We start from the raw sequence: 18,369 nt of genomic DNA, 5'->3' as shown, positions 1-18,369 counted from the left end.
ATTAATAAATTTAAACATATGACCTAAAAATCTCCATTAAAATAAAACAAGAATACAATTTAAAAAAGGAAAAAAAAAACCCTCAACAGGGCTCGAACCACTGACACCTGGAGTCCTGGAGTAAAAAGTCTCACGCCTAGACCACTCGACCATCCATGCTCATGCTTAGAGCGGATGTAATTTTTGCCAATATAAGCAATCCTCGTAGTTTCCCAAAATATAACAACAACATAACTTTCCAAATTATTCCATCGTTTCTCGTCGCACGACGCTGTATAATTTTCAGGTTTTCAAATCGTCAAAAGATGCATATAATGGATATTTAAGAGCATGGTAAATGGTCAGTATTACTATTTCCTCAAAAATATCATAACAAAAACGAAAATTTGCAAATCTGAAACAACTTTTTTTTTTTAATTTTGTCAATTTACCAATCTGTTGGACGGCCCCTTTAACATTTCTTTTGAACGAAACATGGATACACTTTCTGGATACATTTTGTTACAAGCGGTGCGTGATGTTTAGAACAATTGTCAAGAAAAGGAAATTTATTCTCTAGCGACTTTTATCGTTTTTTTATAATTTGTTCATTTTTTATTTCGATGCTGGTACAAACGGTCGCTTCAAAATGATTTGTGTTGCATGGATTACCGTTTTCACGATTGCGAAGTTATCATCGGGAAATATCATAGAAGTATTGAACGCAACCGACCAGAAGGCGTATCGCGTTTTGGTGGGTCATAACAGACAGGTATACATTCACAATGGTTACTCTTTGATGCAATACAACACTTTGTCGCTCGAACCATCTAATCTTATGTACAAAGTGACCAACCCTGATTGCGACCCAGGAAATCCCAGTGCATGCCCGCCTTCGGTGTTTGAGATGATCACCCTCGAAAACACTCTGTATCTGATCGTGTGCGGCTCAGCGTACAACGCTACGTGTCTGTTGCACTTAGCTTCCAATATATCTTCTGTGAACTACATAGTGGCCTCAAATGGCATACCACCATCAGCCCAGTTTGGAAGCCCTGTGTCGGCAATGATTGTTCACAGTCCGTCGAGACTCCTTCCAGTTTTCTCAGCCATTTCGCCCGCGAGCAACAGTATGCACTCTGATTGCAGCACGAATAACTGCACAAGCCGCTTTGCACTATCTAGAAGGTTATTGTTTCGCGGAAATGCCACGTCTTTCTACGTTCACTATGAAGGTACAAATACATTAAAAGCTAAACCCAACGTCTCTTTTCGATATATATACGGATTTTATGCCATCGATAGTCACAATAACCACAACGCCTATTTCTTAAAAAATAGACCGGAACATGATGGGAAAGAGATCGGTTATATAATACAGATTTGTGCAAATGACTCTAACTTTAGAGCTTATATGGAGGCAAAAATAGATTGCCACGGATACACTACCATCGTTGCTGCAACAATGTTAATGAATATGTTATACGTTGTATTAGACGGTGGAACGCTACAGCATCAGGGACATTCCGTTCTGTGCGTGTACAACGTTACGTCGATTGGTGACTTTTTCGACGATCAGTTAAAGCAGTGTTTTTACAACACCAGTGGATCAACGCCTGATTGGATAGATGGAGCTGAGCCGGCATGTACACAACCATGGGTAAAAAAATAAATATTTCCGTTACAATGAAATAAAGTGCCTCTAAATCTCGCAAAGGTTACACCCATCATTGTAAATATTTGTATGTGGTTTGTAACCAGTAAACCAGATATGTTTTTAAAATAGTTTAACCCATTTATGCCTAGTGGACTCTCCCATCCTTCTAAATTGGATCAATTTATTTCTAAAATTAGGGATGTCTAGTATTTTTATTTCTATATTTAGAATATTTCTTACAGAAATTCCTGTAAGCAAACAGCGCAGACCCTGATGAGACCATCTGGGTCTACGCTGTTTGCCAAGGCCTTTTTTCTAGACGCTAGGCATAAATGGGTAAAAACTGTAAACACGATGTATTTTTTCGGCGTAGCTTTTTAACCCAGCTTTTCAACCTTGGCTTACCGTTAACCCAGCTTTTCAACCTTGGCTTACCGTTGAAAGCGTGCGATGACATTTGAATAAACATTTCCCGCCGGTAGGACAGAAACTTTTCGGAGTAGAAAACGCTCAAAATACAGTGAACACATTTATATTAATTTAAAAGGTAATTCAATTGACTTTTTATTTGTAAAGTATTGGGTACAGACAGGGATACTACAGTGCGTTTTGTTAACTCTGTGGTCAGTTTTATCTCTTATGCAAAGGCTTGAGGATAGAACAGTTTTACACTCAACTCTCGACATCACTACTGTTTGTGTGTGCCCCTTTATATTTAGAAGATTTTCAGCGTCAGAGCATTTTTTTCTTAAAGACTATGTACTCACATTTAGTAATTACTTCCATAATGCATCTTTGTACTAGTATATTTAATATTATAAAATTATTGTTTTCACTACCCCGATATTCGTTTGGACCGAACTATTTTTCATAGTTTTCGAACTTAAACGTTTATCATTTAAAAGTATAATGTTTTAAACCAAGCCATCGTACCAGCAGTAAAATCGTGACCTCACTTTAATGCATTGCAATGCATTGCAATCCAACCCGCAAGGTATCAGGGTCAGTAAAAGGATTATATAATATAAACGCTTTCGCGTTAACTTGGTGAGCTTGACTTTTATTTTGACCAGAAATATCATAAATGAGGATATATATCGGCGATATAATTGTGGTGTCAATTAAATTGTTAATGTTTTTATGTTTTTTCAACAATTCCATGATAAATACTATTTTGATTAATTTAATTTAACAATAATTATTCCACCATATTGACCAATGTGTTGAGCATGGACGCAATGACTCCCGATACTATTAATAATCGAATATATATATATATATATATATATATATATATATATATATATATATATATATATATATATATATATATATATATATATATATATATATATATATATATATATAAATATATATTCACACATATTGCCAGTTACGGGGTCTCTGATTTAGAAATAGGTTAGGGGTTCCCACTTTAAAAACATATATCTCCATACCCTTTTTTATCCGATATAAACGCAAATTTAAGGTATATAGGGGTACCTAATATATTATTATTATTAAATATACGTCATTTATTTAACGTCTTATACAAGGAGAAATATATATAGCGAAATTAATTGCGGGGTATATACAATTTCAATTTTAGACCTGATTGTGATTTTCTCTATAAGACCTTATTGTGCAATTTGATTGAATTACCTCCCCAATATATAATTGTCAGTTTTTAGATGAATTACATTGTAAGTGAAAAACTTAGCAATAATACATGATACAATCTCTCTCTCTCTCTCTCTTTGTGACGTCGACTTTTCATAATATGAAATATTATGCTTCATGGTAAAAGGTACATTTTAGCGCAACCTGAACAACATCAAATGCGGATTCACAAAATATAACCACCGGGTGTTGACCAGCGGATCGCTTACACCCTCTATCCGACCCCACATACCCTTCTCTCAGAACATCACCTGCCTGGCTGCACGGGCGGATGGGGATCAGGGCAACGCCCTCTTCGTCCTTGGAACAAACAACGGCACTATTCTGAAGGTCTGTTTTTGTAACGACGCTGAACTATTGCCTATTTCAATTTGTGTTTGTTAAGTTTGCGTTTTTCTTGTGAAAATCTAAGCGCTATGGATAATGATGGCATTTAGATTAGATTTCATAAGATAAAACGGTGGGGAAAGGTGAAATGCGTTTAGTTTTGATATAATTATAAATCTGATATAACCAAGGTATGTGTCGTCAGAAAGAACAAATAATATTATGTCAGTCAACGTTTAACGAAAAGATACAGATCGCCGCTATATATATATATATATATATATATATATATATATATGGAGAAAGATATGGAACAACCGGATATACAGACATACAAACACAGACAGACAGACAGAAAAACAGACAGACATATTCCTATTGGAGACTTCGGCGTGTGCGCCTAGCTACGGTGCAGAATGAAGCAGACATACTGTGAAATCCCCATCCCCATAAAAAAGATGGTTTATTCACAGTTATATACCCCACACTTTTACCGCAACACATCTTCCAATGTTGGAACAGTTTACATATATATATACGCTTTCATATGTTTATGTTTGCCCTTTATTAATAAAGAAATTTTATAATTATAAGCACATTGATCATGTACGATAATTAATACAGTTGAATTATATTTAATGACCCGTTTATGACCAATGTTGATCTGTTGATAATTTAATACAAATAGACAATCTCGCAGAGCTATTCCACCAAATCATAAGAATAAATTTTCCTGACCAATACTTTCCAACATTTTAATATTTAAAGACCACATTTGACGAAGAGTTTTTATTAAAATCATATCACAGTGAAAAACATCTTTTTTCATTTTAACATGTGTACAGGCCAAACTAGACACGAATTATTCATTGGATATCCTATTGTCGGTGTCCCCAACTTCATCTCGCGTAGAAAGTCTCACAATGGACCCAGCGGGCAGAGCGATATTCTACATTTCCAGCGGCAACGTACGTGCAATTTTAAATAAAATAGTCTTTATTTTTTTTTATTTAAGAGAAACATTGTTATATCTGTTTATACGGCGGAGAAGGTACATGGTAATATCATGGGCAGATAGTATCATATGCAGTTTTTATATCGCTATCCAGTTCTCATGCTGATTCTTAATGCATTTTTGTAGTTTTTTAAAACGTCACATCACTTTACAAGACTGCAATACCGATGACTATTTTAACGCTCATACCGCTGCATCCGTTTCTTACGCCCGCTCACACTGCAGCATCCGTTTGCAAATCACGACCACACTGCAGCATCCGCTGGTAAATCACGATCGCACTGCACCATTCGTTTGTAAATCACGATCACACTGCAGCATCAATTTGTAAATCACGATCACACTGCAGCATCCGTTTGTAAATCAAGACCACACAGCAGCATCCGTTTGTAAATCACGATCACACTGCAGCATCCATTTGATAATCACGATCACACTGCAGTATTCGTTTGTAAATCACGATCACACTGCAGCATCCGTTTGTAAATCACGATCACACCGCAGCACGCGTTCGTAAATCACAATCACACTGCACCATACGTTTGTAAATCACGATCACACGGCAGCATCCGTTTGTAAATCACGATCACACTGCAGCATCCGTTTGTAAATCACGACCACACTGCAGCATCCGTTTGTAAATCACGATCACACCGCGCCATTCGTTTGTAAATCACGATCACACTGCAGCATGCGTTTGTAAATTACGATCACACTGCAGCATCCGTTTGTAAATCACGATCACACTGCAGCATCCGTTTGTAAATCACGATCACACTGCAGCATCCGTTTGTAAATCACGACCACACTGCAGCATCCGTTGTAAATCACGATCACACTGCAGCATAAATTTGTAAAGCACGATCACATTGCAGCATAAGTTTGTAAAGCACGACCACACTGCAGCATACGTTTGTAAAGCACGACCACTGTGCAGCATCAGGTTTTAAAGCACTTTAGTTACAATGTAAAGAACAAACTAAGCAAACTGAATTCCGGGGAATACTATCAAACGATTATTTTGTTTTTGATGAAAGGTCATAAAGCTGTCACTGGACGACTGCGGGATACACTCGGAGTGTGCGGCTTGTCTTCGAGACAGGACTGAGGTGTTGACATGCCATTGGATAATTTCTACTACCGGTCATGGACAATGCGTCAACACAACATCGGCTATCGCAAATGATACAAAATATTTTCAACATTATTGTCCACCGATTATTAACCTGGTGAGTGGTTAGCTTCTTTTCCGGTCATTTTTTATAGATTGCCGTTTTTTACTATTGTAATTAGACATATTTTTAAATGCAAAATCTTGTGTAGCCTATATATGTTTTAATGAAGAAGATGATGATAAGATGGATGACTTTATAGAAAGAGTATTACAGTGGTCGCATCCACAAGATTGACTGTATATAGATTTGTAAAGCTACGACGATTAGCTCATTTGATATCTTTATCAGATGCTTCATGTTAAAACACGAATACTAATTCAGATAACACCGGAAACGGGGCCCACAGCTGGTGGTACCCGGCTGACCATTCATGGACACTTCGGGGCTAACGATGCGACAAAACAAGTCCATGCCTTCATAGGCAACAACTCATGTGATAACGTTGATCGAAGCAATTTTCCAACCAAGTAATCAATCTTTAACTTTATTCACAAATAGTCAGTTACGCTCGGCTGGTCATTGTCTGCTCGGCCATTTTAGATTGTACCCGAGTTTTATTCCCGCCCAAACTCCGATGTCGTAAAACGCGCTGCGGAATACGAAACAAAATTCTATTGGAACGAAACCTGCCTCAACATGCTTTTTAGTAAGAGTTTCGATAAAATAGAGGTCATTTTACAGAATATTGACATACGTATGAACATAATTAATTCGGAAAAAAACCCGACAACGACCAATTTAGCGTTATAATGCCCTGTACGTTTCAGTATATTTGCCGTACCCGGGGTACATTTAGTATAGTTAAATGTTGAGTACATTTAAGTGGTACCCGGGCCGACAATGCCCAATCGAGCGACAGTTACCGTTAAAGCTGCTGACGTTATACTCTTAATACCAATCACACATATCATTTGAACGCTTCAATAATAATCAGTTCAGTTAGATTTCATGAACATACAGGTGGAAAAAAACTGTTATAACTAACGATTCATTCGTTCCATATATAGCGATTGCACACAACATTGTGTTTTTGACACTTATATGTGTAACTTATTAAATTGCTTTAAAATGGTATATATTATTCCACGTTGCATTGTCTTGTTTGATGACGGTATTTTATGAAGGATTTTATGGTGTGTTTTGACAACACATTTTTTTTTCCTGTTTTAGACTGGTATGTTTGACTACTCCGTTGTCTGATTTCGACCATAGCGGCGTCTCATATGAAATGTTTGTTCGTGTGAGTATCACGGCAAATAGGACGCAGACTTCGACCATTCCTGTCAATGGGGAAGCCACATCGCATAAGGAATTTTCGTTCTTGGTTTGTACCTACATTTGGTTCGCAATGCATTTATATTGAGTAATATATTAATAATATTTCAATATTTAGTTTCATTTTGATGTGTGGAGGTATTCATGTACTAACTCATGCTGATAAGATAAATGTAAAGAAGACTTATTAAATTATGCGTATGAAATATACTTGATTTTTGTAACCGGATCCAATTAGTTAACATGGCATTTGTAAAATAAGACAAGGAACAAGTTGCAGAATAAAATGTTTACAATAATGAGAATTGTTGAGACAACAGTCTGGGTAACGTTCTAAGCTCCGATGTATGGACCAAATTATAAAATTTGAGTTGTAAAATATATTTATTTGAGTAAATAGCATATACTTAAATTGTATAATATGTAACTATGCCGACAATAACATTTGGGAATCTGAAATTCAGATTGTCTAGAACATATTAAGCTGGTTTCAATAGAAGTTATATTTTTAGCTATTCTTAGGCAGAACATTATTAAGAAGTAAAAAGTAACGTCTTACCATCATTTAACTATAATTTAGTGCGAACGTATTGGGGATCATATTCAATGCATTAGTGAAATATATGTTCAGGAACCCTGGCTGAACATCAGCGACCACGCCTTCAGCAGACAGTCGGGAGGTGTACAGATGGTACTGCGTGGTCGCCACCTCAATACAGGCAGCAACCGGACTATTGCCATTGGTCAGGATAGATGTGACGTCACAGACAAGGACATGTATGGCAATCTGTTTCTAATTTCTATGTTTTTTTAAATTTAATGTTATCTTATTATGAGACTTGGCCTAAATGTGCTAACCATTGTTGTTACAGTTTGTTTCTATTATGAATAGACTGTACATGTATACGCATTACAAGTAATCGGAAGTAATACTACCATCCATAATCAAGTCTGAATATCTGGTTTTCCAGGTGTATTTTTTACTTATTTTTGTTTCCATTGCCAATAAGCTGTTATTCAGAAAACCTAATGCAAACGAATAAAAACCTTATGCAAACGAATACATGTTGCTGTTGTTTATCAGGCTATCGAATGATACAATTACATGTCGGACGCCGACAAAAAAAATGTCGGGTGCTTTCAATGTCTCCCTCAACATCGACGCTGCAGTTTTGACAGGGGCTTCAATACACTACATTACCGATGCGGATGTTCTGACCTTTCATCCAATGGTCACAACTAAAAGGTAATAGCAAATAAATAGCCTATACTATTATCTTAAGATTTTAACGTAAATTGAACGATTGTGCCTCCAAATGAAATTCAATCCACGGTCCATTTTAAGAATGGAAACTCATGGTCTGTTTAGGTAAAATTATGTTACATGGCGCTTTTAAACAGGGGCACTTTAAATGTCATAAGAGTCATTAAACCCCTGTTCATTGGTTTTGAACTTCAAGAGACCATCTATGTCAGTGATCAACACCATATTACTTCGCTCTAAAATTTTGCTTTCCGCGCGCACACACTAATCTTTCCAGTGTTTAATTTATTAAGATATAATCAGAGTTTATAATTTATGTATAAGACTCACCAACATATACATACATGCAAAATATTCATTTAAAAATCATTGTTAAACCAAGTGGTTATTCTAAACTTCATTAGAATTTATCAAGTTTTACATTCTAAAGTAAATACAAATCAATATTGAACAATTTTTGTAATGAAAACCTAAGCGCTTAACCGAAAGGAATGTGTTATCGTATTTAAAAAACATGTATTGTAAGTTAAATCGGGGATATAACAATATCCTAACAGCATCAAACATATGACATCGTGGTTATGATTCATAGCGGCGGCATAAAGATGACTGTGACAGGAGAGAGACTAAACGGCCTTGGTAGAAACGTGCAACTCACTGCTGTTGACAGCCATGGACCTAATGTGCCCTGGGTTCTGGTATTGTTGTGCTATTAGATTATTCTGGTCTCGTTCTGCATTTTGTACAGGGACTTTGAAGCTCATCACAATATCATGTAAACTTAAGTATATATGAGTTTGAAATATATAGAGGATGAATAAATAAGCGCATTGATTATTTGTCAGTTAAATTCACGGGGCTATTCACAATAAAAACACATTTTAAACTTCCGAAAGCAAAGCTTGTATATCCAACATTTCCCTGCTTTAAGACATTAATTCCAAGCTACACAGGTAGCAATCAGTTTGGAACAAAGAATTCGATGAGATCATCGAAGTGGACAGCACAAAATGGAAAGACTTGCATACAAAACAATTCTTTACAGAACAGAACAGAACAGAACAGAACAGAATAGTTTATTTTTGACTTAAGCATGTGAAGCTCATCGTCATTAACATACATATAGATAACAGCATGCGTTGAAGTACACACAAAAACACACATCATTTTAAAGAATAAATAATCTAAATAAACACGAAATAAACATAGTTCGTGAACATTTTTCGTGAGAATGGTACATGGATGGGTTTAATACACAGTGATCACACAATGTTATGCATATAGGTTTACAAATATAGGTATAATTACATATTTCTGACCTTATTTTTTTTGTAAAAATGTATTTCTATTTAACACTACATATATGTGACATTTTCTCTTATTTTAAATTACACAATAGACTTTCATCCTGAAATGGCATGTGCGATTTTTATTTCACTATGAATGCCTCTGTTCTTATCTATAACTGAGATAAAATAGGCAAGATCATTAAGGTAGTCATCGAGTGCATGAAACAAAATTAGACATTGTTTATATGGTGCGTTATAATTTTTGATGTTGTTTCAAATGATTTGATATCAGTTCAATGCTGATACATGTCTTCGAAAAACCGTACAGTGCAGTGTGTAATTAACGAAATAAAATCAAGTGCCTTCAGCACTTTCTTTTATGTATTTCTTTGATGCTTGATCTTGTCGGTCTAATTACGGATGTCTAAGAAAACTCTATCACATAACGGTTGGCCAAATGACAACGTATCCGTGTATCAGAAACCAAGCAGTTCTGCTCAATTGGTCGTTGTTGGCTAAGGTGCTATTTAAAAGTAATCTTGGTACTCTTAAATATATATCATAATGTACACGGGAACGGAAAATACGCTTAGTTTAAACATATTTATTTCTTTTGTCAAGTACAATATATAAAAATACACAATACAATAGATATCAGAAAAGGATTGAAACGAAAGAAATAATTCTTACATGGTTTCTCTCCTTGTAATACGCTTAAAAGGCATGGGTACTCTAAAGTTTACTATAATGTACCCGGGTGAGGAAAACAAGCTTACAGGCATCCGGCCATACTCCGGGGTAATATCAGTATAGTTTCCGTACCTCGGGCACTTTGTTTGATGCTAAAGAGTATCCGAGGTAGTTTAGAGTACATCCTGACAAAACAATGACCAATCCAGCGTCCGTGCATAGTGAATGCTTTTACCATGTTTGCAAAAATAAATATCATGTTCATGGCTGAAGTTAACATCAGAAAAATGGTTGAAACCAATTAATGATAAAACAAAACAAATAGCCTGGTGTAAATATTAGCCCTTGTAATAAATGTCACTTTTTCACTATAAAACATGTATTAACATTGATTTTTTTTTTCGTTTTTTCTTTGGTATTTAAAAAAATGCAATTGCCATTTTTTTAATATAAACAATTCCTTATAGTACATTATGAATACTAATATCTTATTCTTCTTCTAAATGCCTCTCTTATTACTAGCTGCGTTGTTATGTGCATCATGGTTTGTGCTTTTATATGTAGCAACGTGACAGTCTTTGAACTATTCCCCTTGATTGAATTTTGATTGAATAAAATTTAGAGCAGATAAGAATACGAGTGTTCAAACTTTATTCAGAACAAAAGACAATACTTTGAAAACATATAACTACATTCACGACACATGCATTACATTGTTTAAATACTTTTTGACAATTCGTTATTAACAGAATATTTATTATTTAAGAGTTTGTGTAAATTAGTTATACAATATATAACACAATACAGTGATTTTCTTGAATTTATTTACATGAAATAAGCTAAGCATTAGGAAACTTGTTTAAATCCAGGATCCAGGCAACTGTTCGTATGGGGATACTTCATTAGTCTGCATTACGGGAAAGTTTCGAGGAGACCCGAATGACACTCATGTCATTCCCATCCTGGTTAACAGCTACGGTTGGCTAACCAACAACAGTATTGAGCGTGTCAGGGTTATCAAAGACCCTGTCTTGAAAGAGAGCTGGAGATACATCTCCATCGAAAAGCCAATTATTGAGATCAAGGTAAAATGCTTTTGTAAATGTTTGCAATATATTTAGCACACAACATTTAAAGATACAAGTAAGAGTATAACACAAACCAGTGGTTTCGTTAAATGGCAATAATATCACTGGACAATAAACGCGTACACTTTTGTGTTTAACAGGGCTCAGGTTGGTCGACCATTCCAATCGAAAACTTTCGTGTTACTGTCAACAAAGACATTCCGTGCCACGTACAAAGCGTCAATGAGAGCATTGTGTGTGAAGTGGATGTTAAAAGTAACGTGTTCCCACAAGGAAAAAATCTGACAGTGAAGGTAAACGTTTGCTAAAATTATACGGTTATTAACATACGCCACGTCAGAAAAACTTTCGATTTAATAAAATCTTTCAGATTTCCCCAAAAGAGTTAGTCAGATATTGAGCTTTAAATCGAACCCGAAATAGCGCAAAATAAAACCTTGGTGTCACAATACATAAACAACCCCGAACGCACAATGCCGCGTTTTTTTGCGTGTATAAGCCAGTAATTATTTCGCATGAGTTTGGAAATTAATGATATCGTATTTAACATCTTATTGCGAAATTATGATTTCCTTAGTTAACGCTATATTGTATAATATATTTCATTTTTTGGTTGACATTAAACACATGATATATTGTTGACAGAGGCAATTAATACTCCTCGTGACCTTTCAGTGTTCCATTGGATTTCGGGACTATGACGTTGGGACAGTAGCCTTCGAACAGGAAGAACCAGATGTACGGCAATCTATGGCACCGCACAGTAACAATGTCTACACGATGTATGGCATCATAGCCGGATCTGTCATCGGCTGCTTTGCGCTCGTTACCTGCATCGTTATCTCCGTCGTCATGTACAGCAGGTACCTATTTTTCCTGCCTGCACATAACAACAGTCGATATGCTTATATGCTTAGTACAATTTAAATGTCCGTATGTACAAGGGAAGTAAAAATTTAACATTTAACAAGTGATTGTATTATTAGATTCACGTACTATACAGTTTACGGTCATTTCTAATGATATTTGTATGACACGCTGTATTTTAAATAAACACATATACACACAATACAGATACACATATACACAGGTATTTGCAACCATAAACGGAACGCAAAAATTCTTTACTTAAAATACTTAAAATAAATAAGGTAGACTAAAATAGGCAATCGATGATATGTGCATTGCGTTCAGGTTAGGAATATGCATCAAAGCAAACTTCAATGTGATGCCAGTCACACATCCCATACGGAGGGACTTGCTTGACTACTTTTTTTTTAAAGCACACATATAGTAATCCGTATGTTTTTTAACATTGACTTTTTATGAAAAATACTTGCCTGCACAGATCGAGTAATTAAAGAAATAAATCACTACACATGCTGAGAAAAATTCTACATGCCTATAAATGATAAAAGAGGTAATTTAGTTTTTGAAATACGTACTGTAATGCTGGTTCAAACTTCTACCAGGAACAAGTCACGTCGTCTGCAGCATGACTCTTTGAACGTGCACTTCCGACGGCAAGAGCACGTGCTGTCCTTGGAGGGATTGTCGGAGAACCAATCTTCAGATGTGCTGCAGAATCGACAGAATGGTTAGAAAAAATGCGTAGAATGTTCTTGTAACGATTTAAAAAAAGTAAATAGTTTTGATGACATTAATATCAATGGTGACTTTTAAAACGCAAAATCCTGTAAATGAAATTTCACGGTCACATACTTTGGCCAACGCATTGTTTTGAGGTACAAACCACCGGTCGCGTATTTCAGATTACAGGCAGCGCCTAGTTGTTCAGCTGGCATCAGCACATGAGCGCAGTTCGGACGCGAAAGAGACATCCCCGCTTCTGCCCGAGATGGAGCCCGAGATTCTGAGGGTACTTGAAGAGAAAGGCCTTCTAATCAACAGCGAGTGCCTCATCCTTGGCGAGCCGGTTGGCGAAGGTTGGCGCTTATGTGGAATTATTTGTTATAAATGTAACCGTGTTTGTGCATTTTGAGTTTTAAATCTTCGTTTAAAAACCATCGGTCTTTTCTGGTCATAGGCGTATACGAATTATTATATTTCGAGGGACAACTATTGTTTCATTTAAGAATATTTTACCAAAGTACATTAACTTAAGTAAAAAAAACCCACACAAGTATATTTAAAACACCACACCACTAATTCATTCGAGCACTGAAATCAGTACACATTATGTATGTACCTATGCTTCTGTCTAGGACATTTCGGTCAAGTGTTCAAAGCATATCTTCGACAAGTTGGAGAGAATATGGAAAAAACCGTCGCAGCGAAGACTATCCATCGTAAATATGTTCATTAATTTGAAAGTTTTGCTTGAGCGTTTTTTTACATATTGACATTGTCAATTCATACGTTGTTGAACCCTCACTTATACTTAATTTTAATGAGTTATTAAAAAAAATATTTTTATAACATTTTATCTAAGGTAAGCACAGCATTTGGATTAAATTCCGCAGTAAATTCCGTTTAAAAAATGTCTTCTGATGTAACAGGAAACAACCCAAAGGACATGGATGTGAACATGTTCATTAAAGAGGCTCTCATTATGAAGGACTTTGAGCATAAGAACGTCATGCAGCTTGTCGGTATCTGCTTCGGAATCGAGCGGCTTCCATTGGTCGTCCTGCCGTTCCTGAAACTCGGCGACCTTCTCTCCTACATACGTAACGTCAATAACGTACGCGTCAGCTGACGGTCAATTTGTATTTTGAATGTAGACGTTCTAGATATGACAATTCGTTGGATCTATACAATTACTAAGTTGACGATAAGCATGCTTGAAATCGTACCATTAAAATTTGATAAGCATGAAAGGGTTTGCTCTCATGTATAAGGTCATTCCCATAGGGAACGGTGTGGGATTATCTTAATCGATTATGTGATATTTTATCTGAACTTAAACACCAATACTGGCTAGCCGTCTTGATAGGGTAACAATGAACATTTTTAATCAGATAGCAAAAAGGTTCATTTTGATAACAAATTATTTGTATTGTTCACATATTGTGTATTGTAGTTGTGAATCCGCTAGAAGTCATATGAATATCAATTATAAGAGTTGCTCAGCTCGGAAAGCAATGTCATTTTATAGCATAATTTTTGGCAGTTGTTACTGGTAGGTTCCACGTGTCCGTGACCTTGTCATGTACGGTGTTGATATCGCAAATGGAATGCAGTACCTCGCAGAACTGAAGTTTGTACACAGAGACTTAGCTGCCAGAAATTGCATGTGAGTAGTGCAATTATGATTTTTTCAAAAGCCAAATATCATTACCTAAATAGGGATTTGACTGTTTTTTTTTTTGGAACACGTTCTTTAAGACCATCTTCCATCGAGATTGTCGAACCAAAAACGGTACGGGATGGTTTGAGTGACCTAACTTATGCACATTCAGCAGGAGAACCGAATATATTTATTGACCTTGTGCAATATATTGAGATCAAATGTACCGACATGGTAAACGTTTTAACTACTTAAGACATAACAGAAGTACAGAATCTTGTTGTGTGTGGGTATGTGGATTGTTTTAGCTTAACGATCTTAAAGATGACGGGGAGCTACTGTAACTACGTGTACCAGTTTTCAGCAATGGTCTTATTTACGAAAATTTTAAACCATACGGTTAAAGAAGTCAGAACAATCGAACATTTGTGAATAAGCAAACATTCGTAAAGTGAAACATATGTTTACAATAGATTTTTACTTTAAAAGGCGTTCTCGTAAACTAAAAGCTTATGGCCATTTACTCATTTGCTTTATTGTTTTCTTCGACTTTTTTATAGGATGGTTTAGTCTTTACTATTTATGAAAAGCATAAGCAAATATCTTAATAATTTGCGTTAAATACAATATATCCTCTCGTCAAACGTTAAATTACGTTGGAAAGTTTGCAAACATGCTTTAATATACTTATTTTTACAAGAACATATGTATTCACCTATGTTCCAAGGCTTGCCGACGACATGACGGTTAAGGTCTCTGACTTCGGATTGTCACGTGACGTATACGAGAAGGAGTACTACAGTTCCGGTGACAAGACTACGAAACTTCCGGTTAAATGGATGAGTCCGGAAAGTCTCGAATTCGGAATCTTCAGCTCTAAATCGGACGTTGTATGTACACATCCGATTAAGTATCATGCTTATTGACTACCTTTTTGTATTGAGTATCACGACATCAAAAACGTACTAATAAGATATCTAGATCTAGATCGTCCACGTGATATATTATGAAATAAATATAATATAACCTGTAATTGTACCAATAAGTAAACTAAACATGACATCGGCCTTTCGCTAATACCGGATTCATATAAATATAGATGTTGCACCTACGATGACATGCAGTCCCAGATGAATATTGTCTAATTTTGTCATGCTAATATATCTTTATCAATATAATAACAAGAATGTGTATATTTTTAATTTTAGATTACCTAAAATTCGGTAAGATTTGAAATATATTATATATTATATTACTAGTTCGCTTACGCAGCCATTTCCTTTCATATTCATGCATTCAAATACCGTGTGTGTTTCAGTGGTCGTACGGCGTTGTTCTCTGGGAGCTTCTTACGAGAGGCATGTGTCCCTACCCGGCCGTGGACAACTGGGACATGATGCGTTACCTGAAGACAAACAGGCGGCTCGAGAAACCAGACTTCTGCCCGGATGAAGTGTACGTACATGTATCAAATTATTACTGGATTAATCGGTATGGGCATCGCTGTTGAAAATCAGGAGATCATTTCGCAATATGTGCAATCATGTTGTAAATACCATTTTGTCTCGCAATGGTCGAACTATTTTGTTGTTTTTAAGGAAAATGTGATACGACGAACTAGGTAAACGCATTGTGGAAAGTGAAGCTGTTTGTTTTGATTGCTTTTTATTATTGCGCCTACCCTCAGAGGAGATTATAATATTGAATTTAAAAAATATAATAAGCATAATTAAGTACGCACTGTCCTTTATTTCGATTTCATATCTAAAATACCCAATGGTTTGCTTTAATAATAATTCCGAGGACTGTGAGCTGCATTTCAAATAATCGTTCACTTGTATTCATACCATCGACAAATTATTTCGTATTTGACGTACGGTTTATCAAAGTGTAGATCATACAGGTCTACACACTTTCGTGCTATATTTCAATGAAATCTAATTTCACACGGTTAAATCCCTCATCGATTCAAATATTGATCTTTGTTTAACGCATTTAAACATCCCAATCAAAACCAACATTAACAAAATAAACCTTATTTACCAACTCATTAAGACACACACCTTATACAATCCATTAAGAAACACAACACTGCGTGACATCGTATGCATAAATAAATGTGCGTATGTTGCAGGTACCAGGTGATGTTGCGTTGCTGGCAATGGGAACCAGACGACAGACCGACTTTCTCTGAGCTGGTAACCAGCATTCCAGAGATCTTATGTCGCCGTGGGAGATTCTCGTCCAGCACCAGCAGAGTCATTTCTGAGAGCGATTGTAAATAGTGGGCACGAATCAGCTTACTCGAAAATATTAAGCTGATATTTGACTTCTCCCTACGTAATATGTTTGTACAGTTTGGATGGTTCTAGAACATGTGTGGAAAGTCATCATATATTTTGCTTATATTGGACCGTGCCTCGAACAACAGCTTGTTTGATGCCATTATATTTTAAACTATTCGTTTGATGTTCTGGCTAAACGTGGACATATCTTGAATTAAAATTAAGTGTACATTTGTTTGGTACAATAACACGTTAGGGGCACTAATTTTTGAGGATTTTGTACGCGTATAGTTGTTCATACGAGATGACCGGCCGATATTTGGCAGTTTCCCAAAGAAATAATTCGTTTACAATGTGGTTGACACGCGTATTCGGGAGCTCTCATTTCAGATATTTGGCATACATGGGATTGTTTAAAAAAAGAAATATCGAAGGAATGCATGATTTGGTTAATGCAGTGACATTGATGGAATACTGTTCGTTATAATTACTTAAGGATTATTCGGTTAACATTTTTAAGTATGGAATCGAACATGTTAAATATGAGTTAGCATATACATATACGCTAACGAATACATGCTTAATCTATCATTTAAACAGTTAAGCAAACAACACAGCAGAAGTAATAGATGTTAATATTGTTTCAGATTAAAGTATTTCACTTTGCATATGATGTAATAAAGTGTAATATATTAGAGTGCATCTTGAGTGTTTTCTGTGTTTATATGCAAATAAATGCAAATGCGAATAGTTGTTGGAGACTTACAAAGTCAGTAGCACAAACAGAAGAGAAATTTTGTCATAACATATGGTGCTTTACTTATGACAAGTAATTTGCCTAATAACGCCCTAACAACTTACTTCGCCCAGAGTCATTAACAAAGTATTTAAGCGTAAAACAAACTTAACATCATATTATCACAATTCAAACAATAGCTCAACCAAATAAAAGCAGTGACAGTAACCTTGGTTGTGCTTAGATCTTCCCAATTGTCTTTGTATTTCGTCAGGTATTTCGTGATGTTTTGTGTTTGTGTTTATTTCGCTTATATTTTCACGTTGATAGTTAAACATATTGTTAACCTTTGTCAAATGTATGCATATTCTCACATCATACGTTACTGTTTATTTGTGCTTCCAAAGGAAGAGTTTTTTATATGGACACGACACACACCAAACTTAGTATAACATATATAATTTAATATGTTTATATCTAATATACAATCAGCATGGAATCAAGTCACAAATATTAGAAGAAAAAAGCAATAGTAAAACAATTTTATGGAATAATGAAAACATAAACGTAAAGTTTAACCTTTTTCTATAAAGACTGGTTTGAAAAGAACATTAAATATGTCGATCAGCTATTTGATTACCGAATAAACGATTTTTATT

At 35.6% G+C, this 18,369-nt stretch overlaps 1 protein-coding gene across 1 annotated transcript; it reads left to right on the top strand.

Moving 5' to 3' along the window:
• Positions 1–520: 520 nt before the first annotated feature.
• Positions 521–17,671, top strand: LOC127882123 (hepatocyte growth factor receptor-like). The gene is made up of 20 exons (XM_052430583.1): positions 521–1,639; positions 3,455–3,646; positions 4,489–4,611; positions 5,696–5,887; positions 6,155–6,300; positions 7,004–7,157; positions 7,740–7,885; positions 8,193–8,354; positions 8,965–9,070; positions 11,221–11,436; positions 11,580–11,732; positions 12,115–12,302; positions 12,912–13,036; positions 13,212–13,385; positions 13,665–13,748; positions 13,959–14,143; positions 14,586–14,695; positions 15,417–15,579; positions 16,008–16,144; positions 16,824–17,671. Exons 1-20 carry the CDS (start codon positions 629–631, stop codon positions 16,972–16,974), a joined length of 3,918 nt encoding a protein of 1,305 aa, XP_052286543.1. The 5' UTR covers positions 521–628; the 3' UTR covers positions 16,975–17,671.
• The last annotated feature ends 698 nt before the right edge of the window (positions 17,672–18,369 follow it).

The sequence above is a fragment of the Dreissena polymorpha genome, chromosome 5 (genome assembly GCF_020536995.1).
Source record: "Dreissena polymorpha isolate Duluth1 chromosome 5, UMN_Dpol_1.0, whole genome shotgun sequence".
In the NCBI taxonomy this organism is placed as follows: domain Eukaryota; kingdom Metazoa; phylum Mollusca; class Bivalvia; order Myida; family Dreissenidae; genus Dreissena; species Dreissena polymorpha.
This window is presented reverse-complemented; position numbering and strand designations above follow the sequence as displayed.

Excerpts from the sequence above, each read along its gene's own strand:
- LOC127882123 (XM_052430583.1), top strand. The coding sequence starts at position 629 with ATGATTTGTGTTGCATGGATTACCGTTTTCACGATTGCGAAGTTATCA. Across the intron at positions 3,647-4,488 it reads ACAACGGCACTATTCTGAAG|GCCAAACTAGACACGAATTA; the intron begins GTCTGTTTTTGT and ends ACATGTGTACAG. Across the intron at positions 6,301-7,003 it reads CGAAGCAATTTTCCAACCAA|ACTGGTATGTTTGACTACTC; the intron begins GTAATCAATCTT and ends TTCCTGTTTTAG.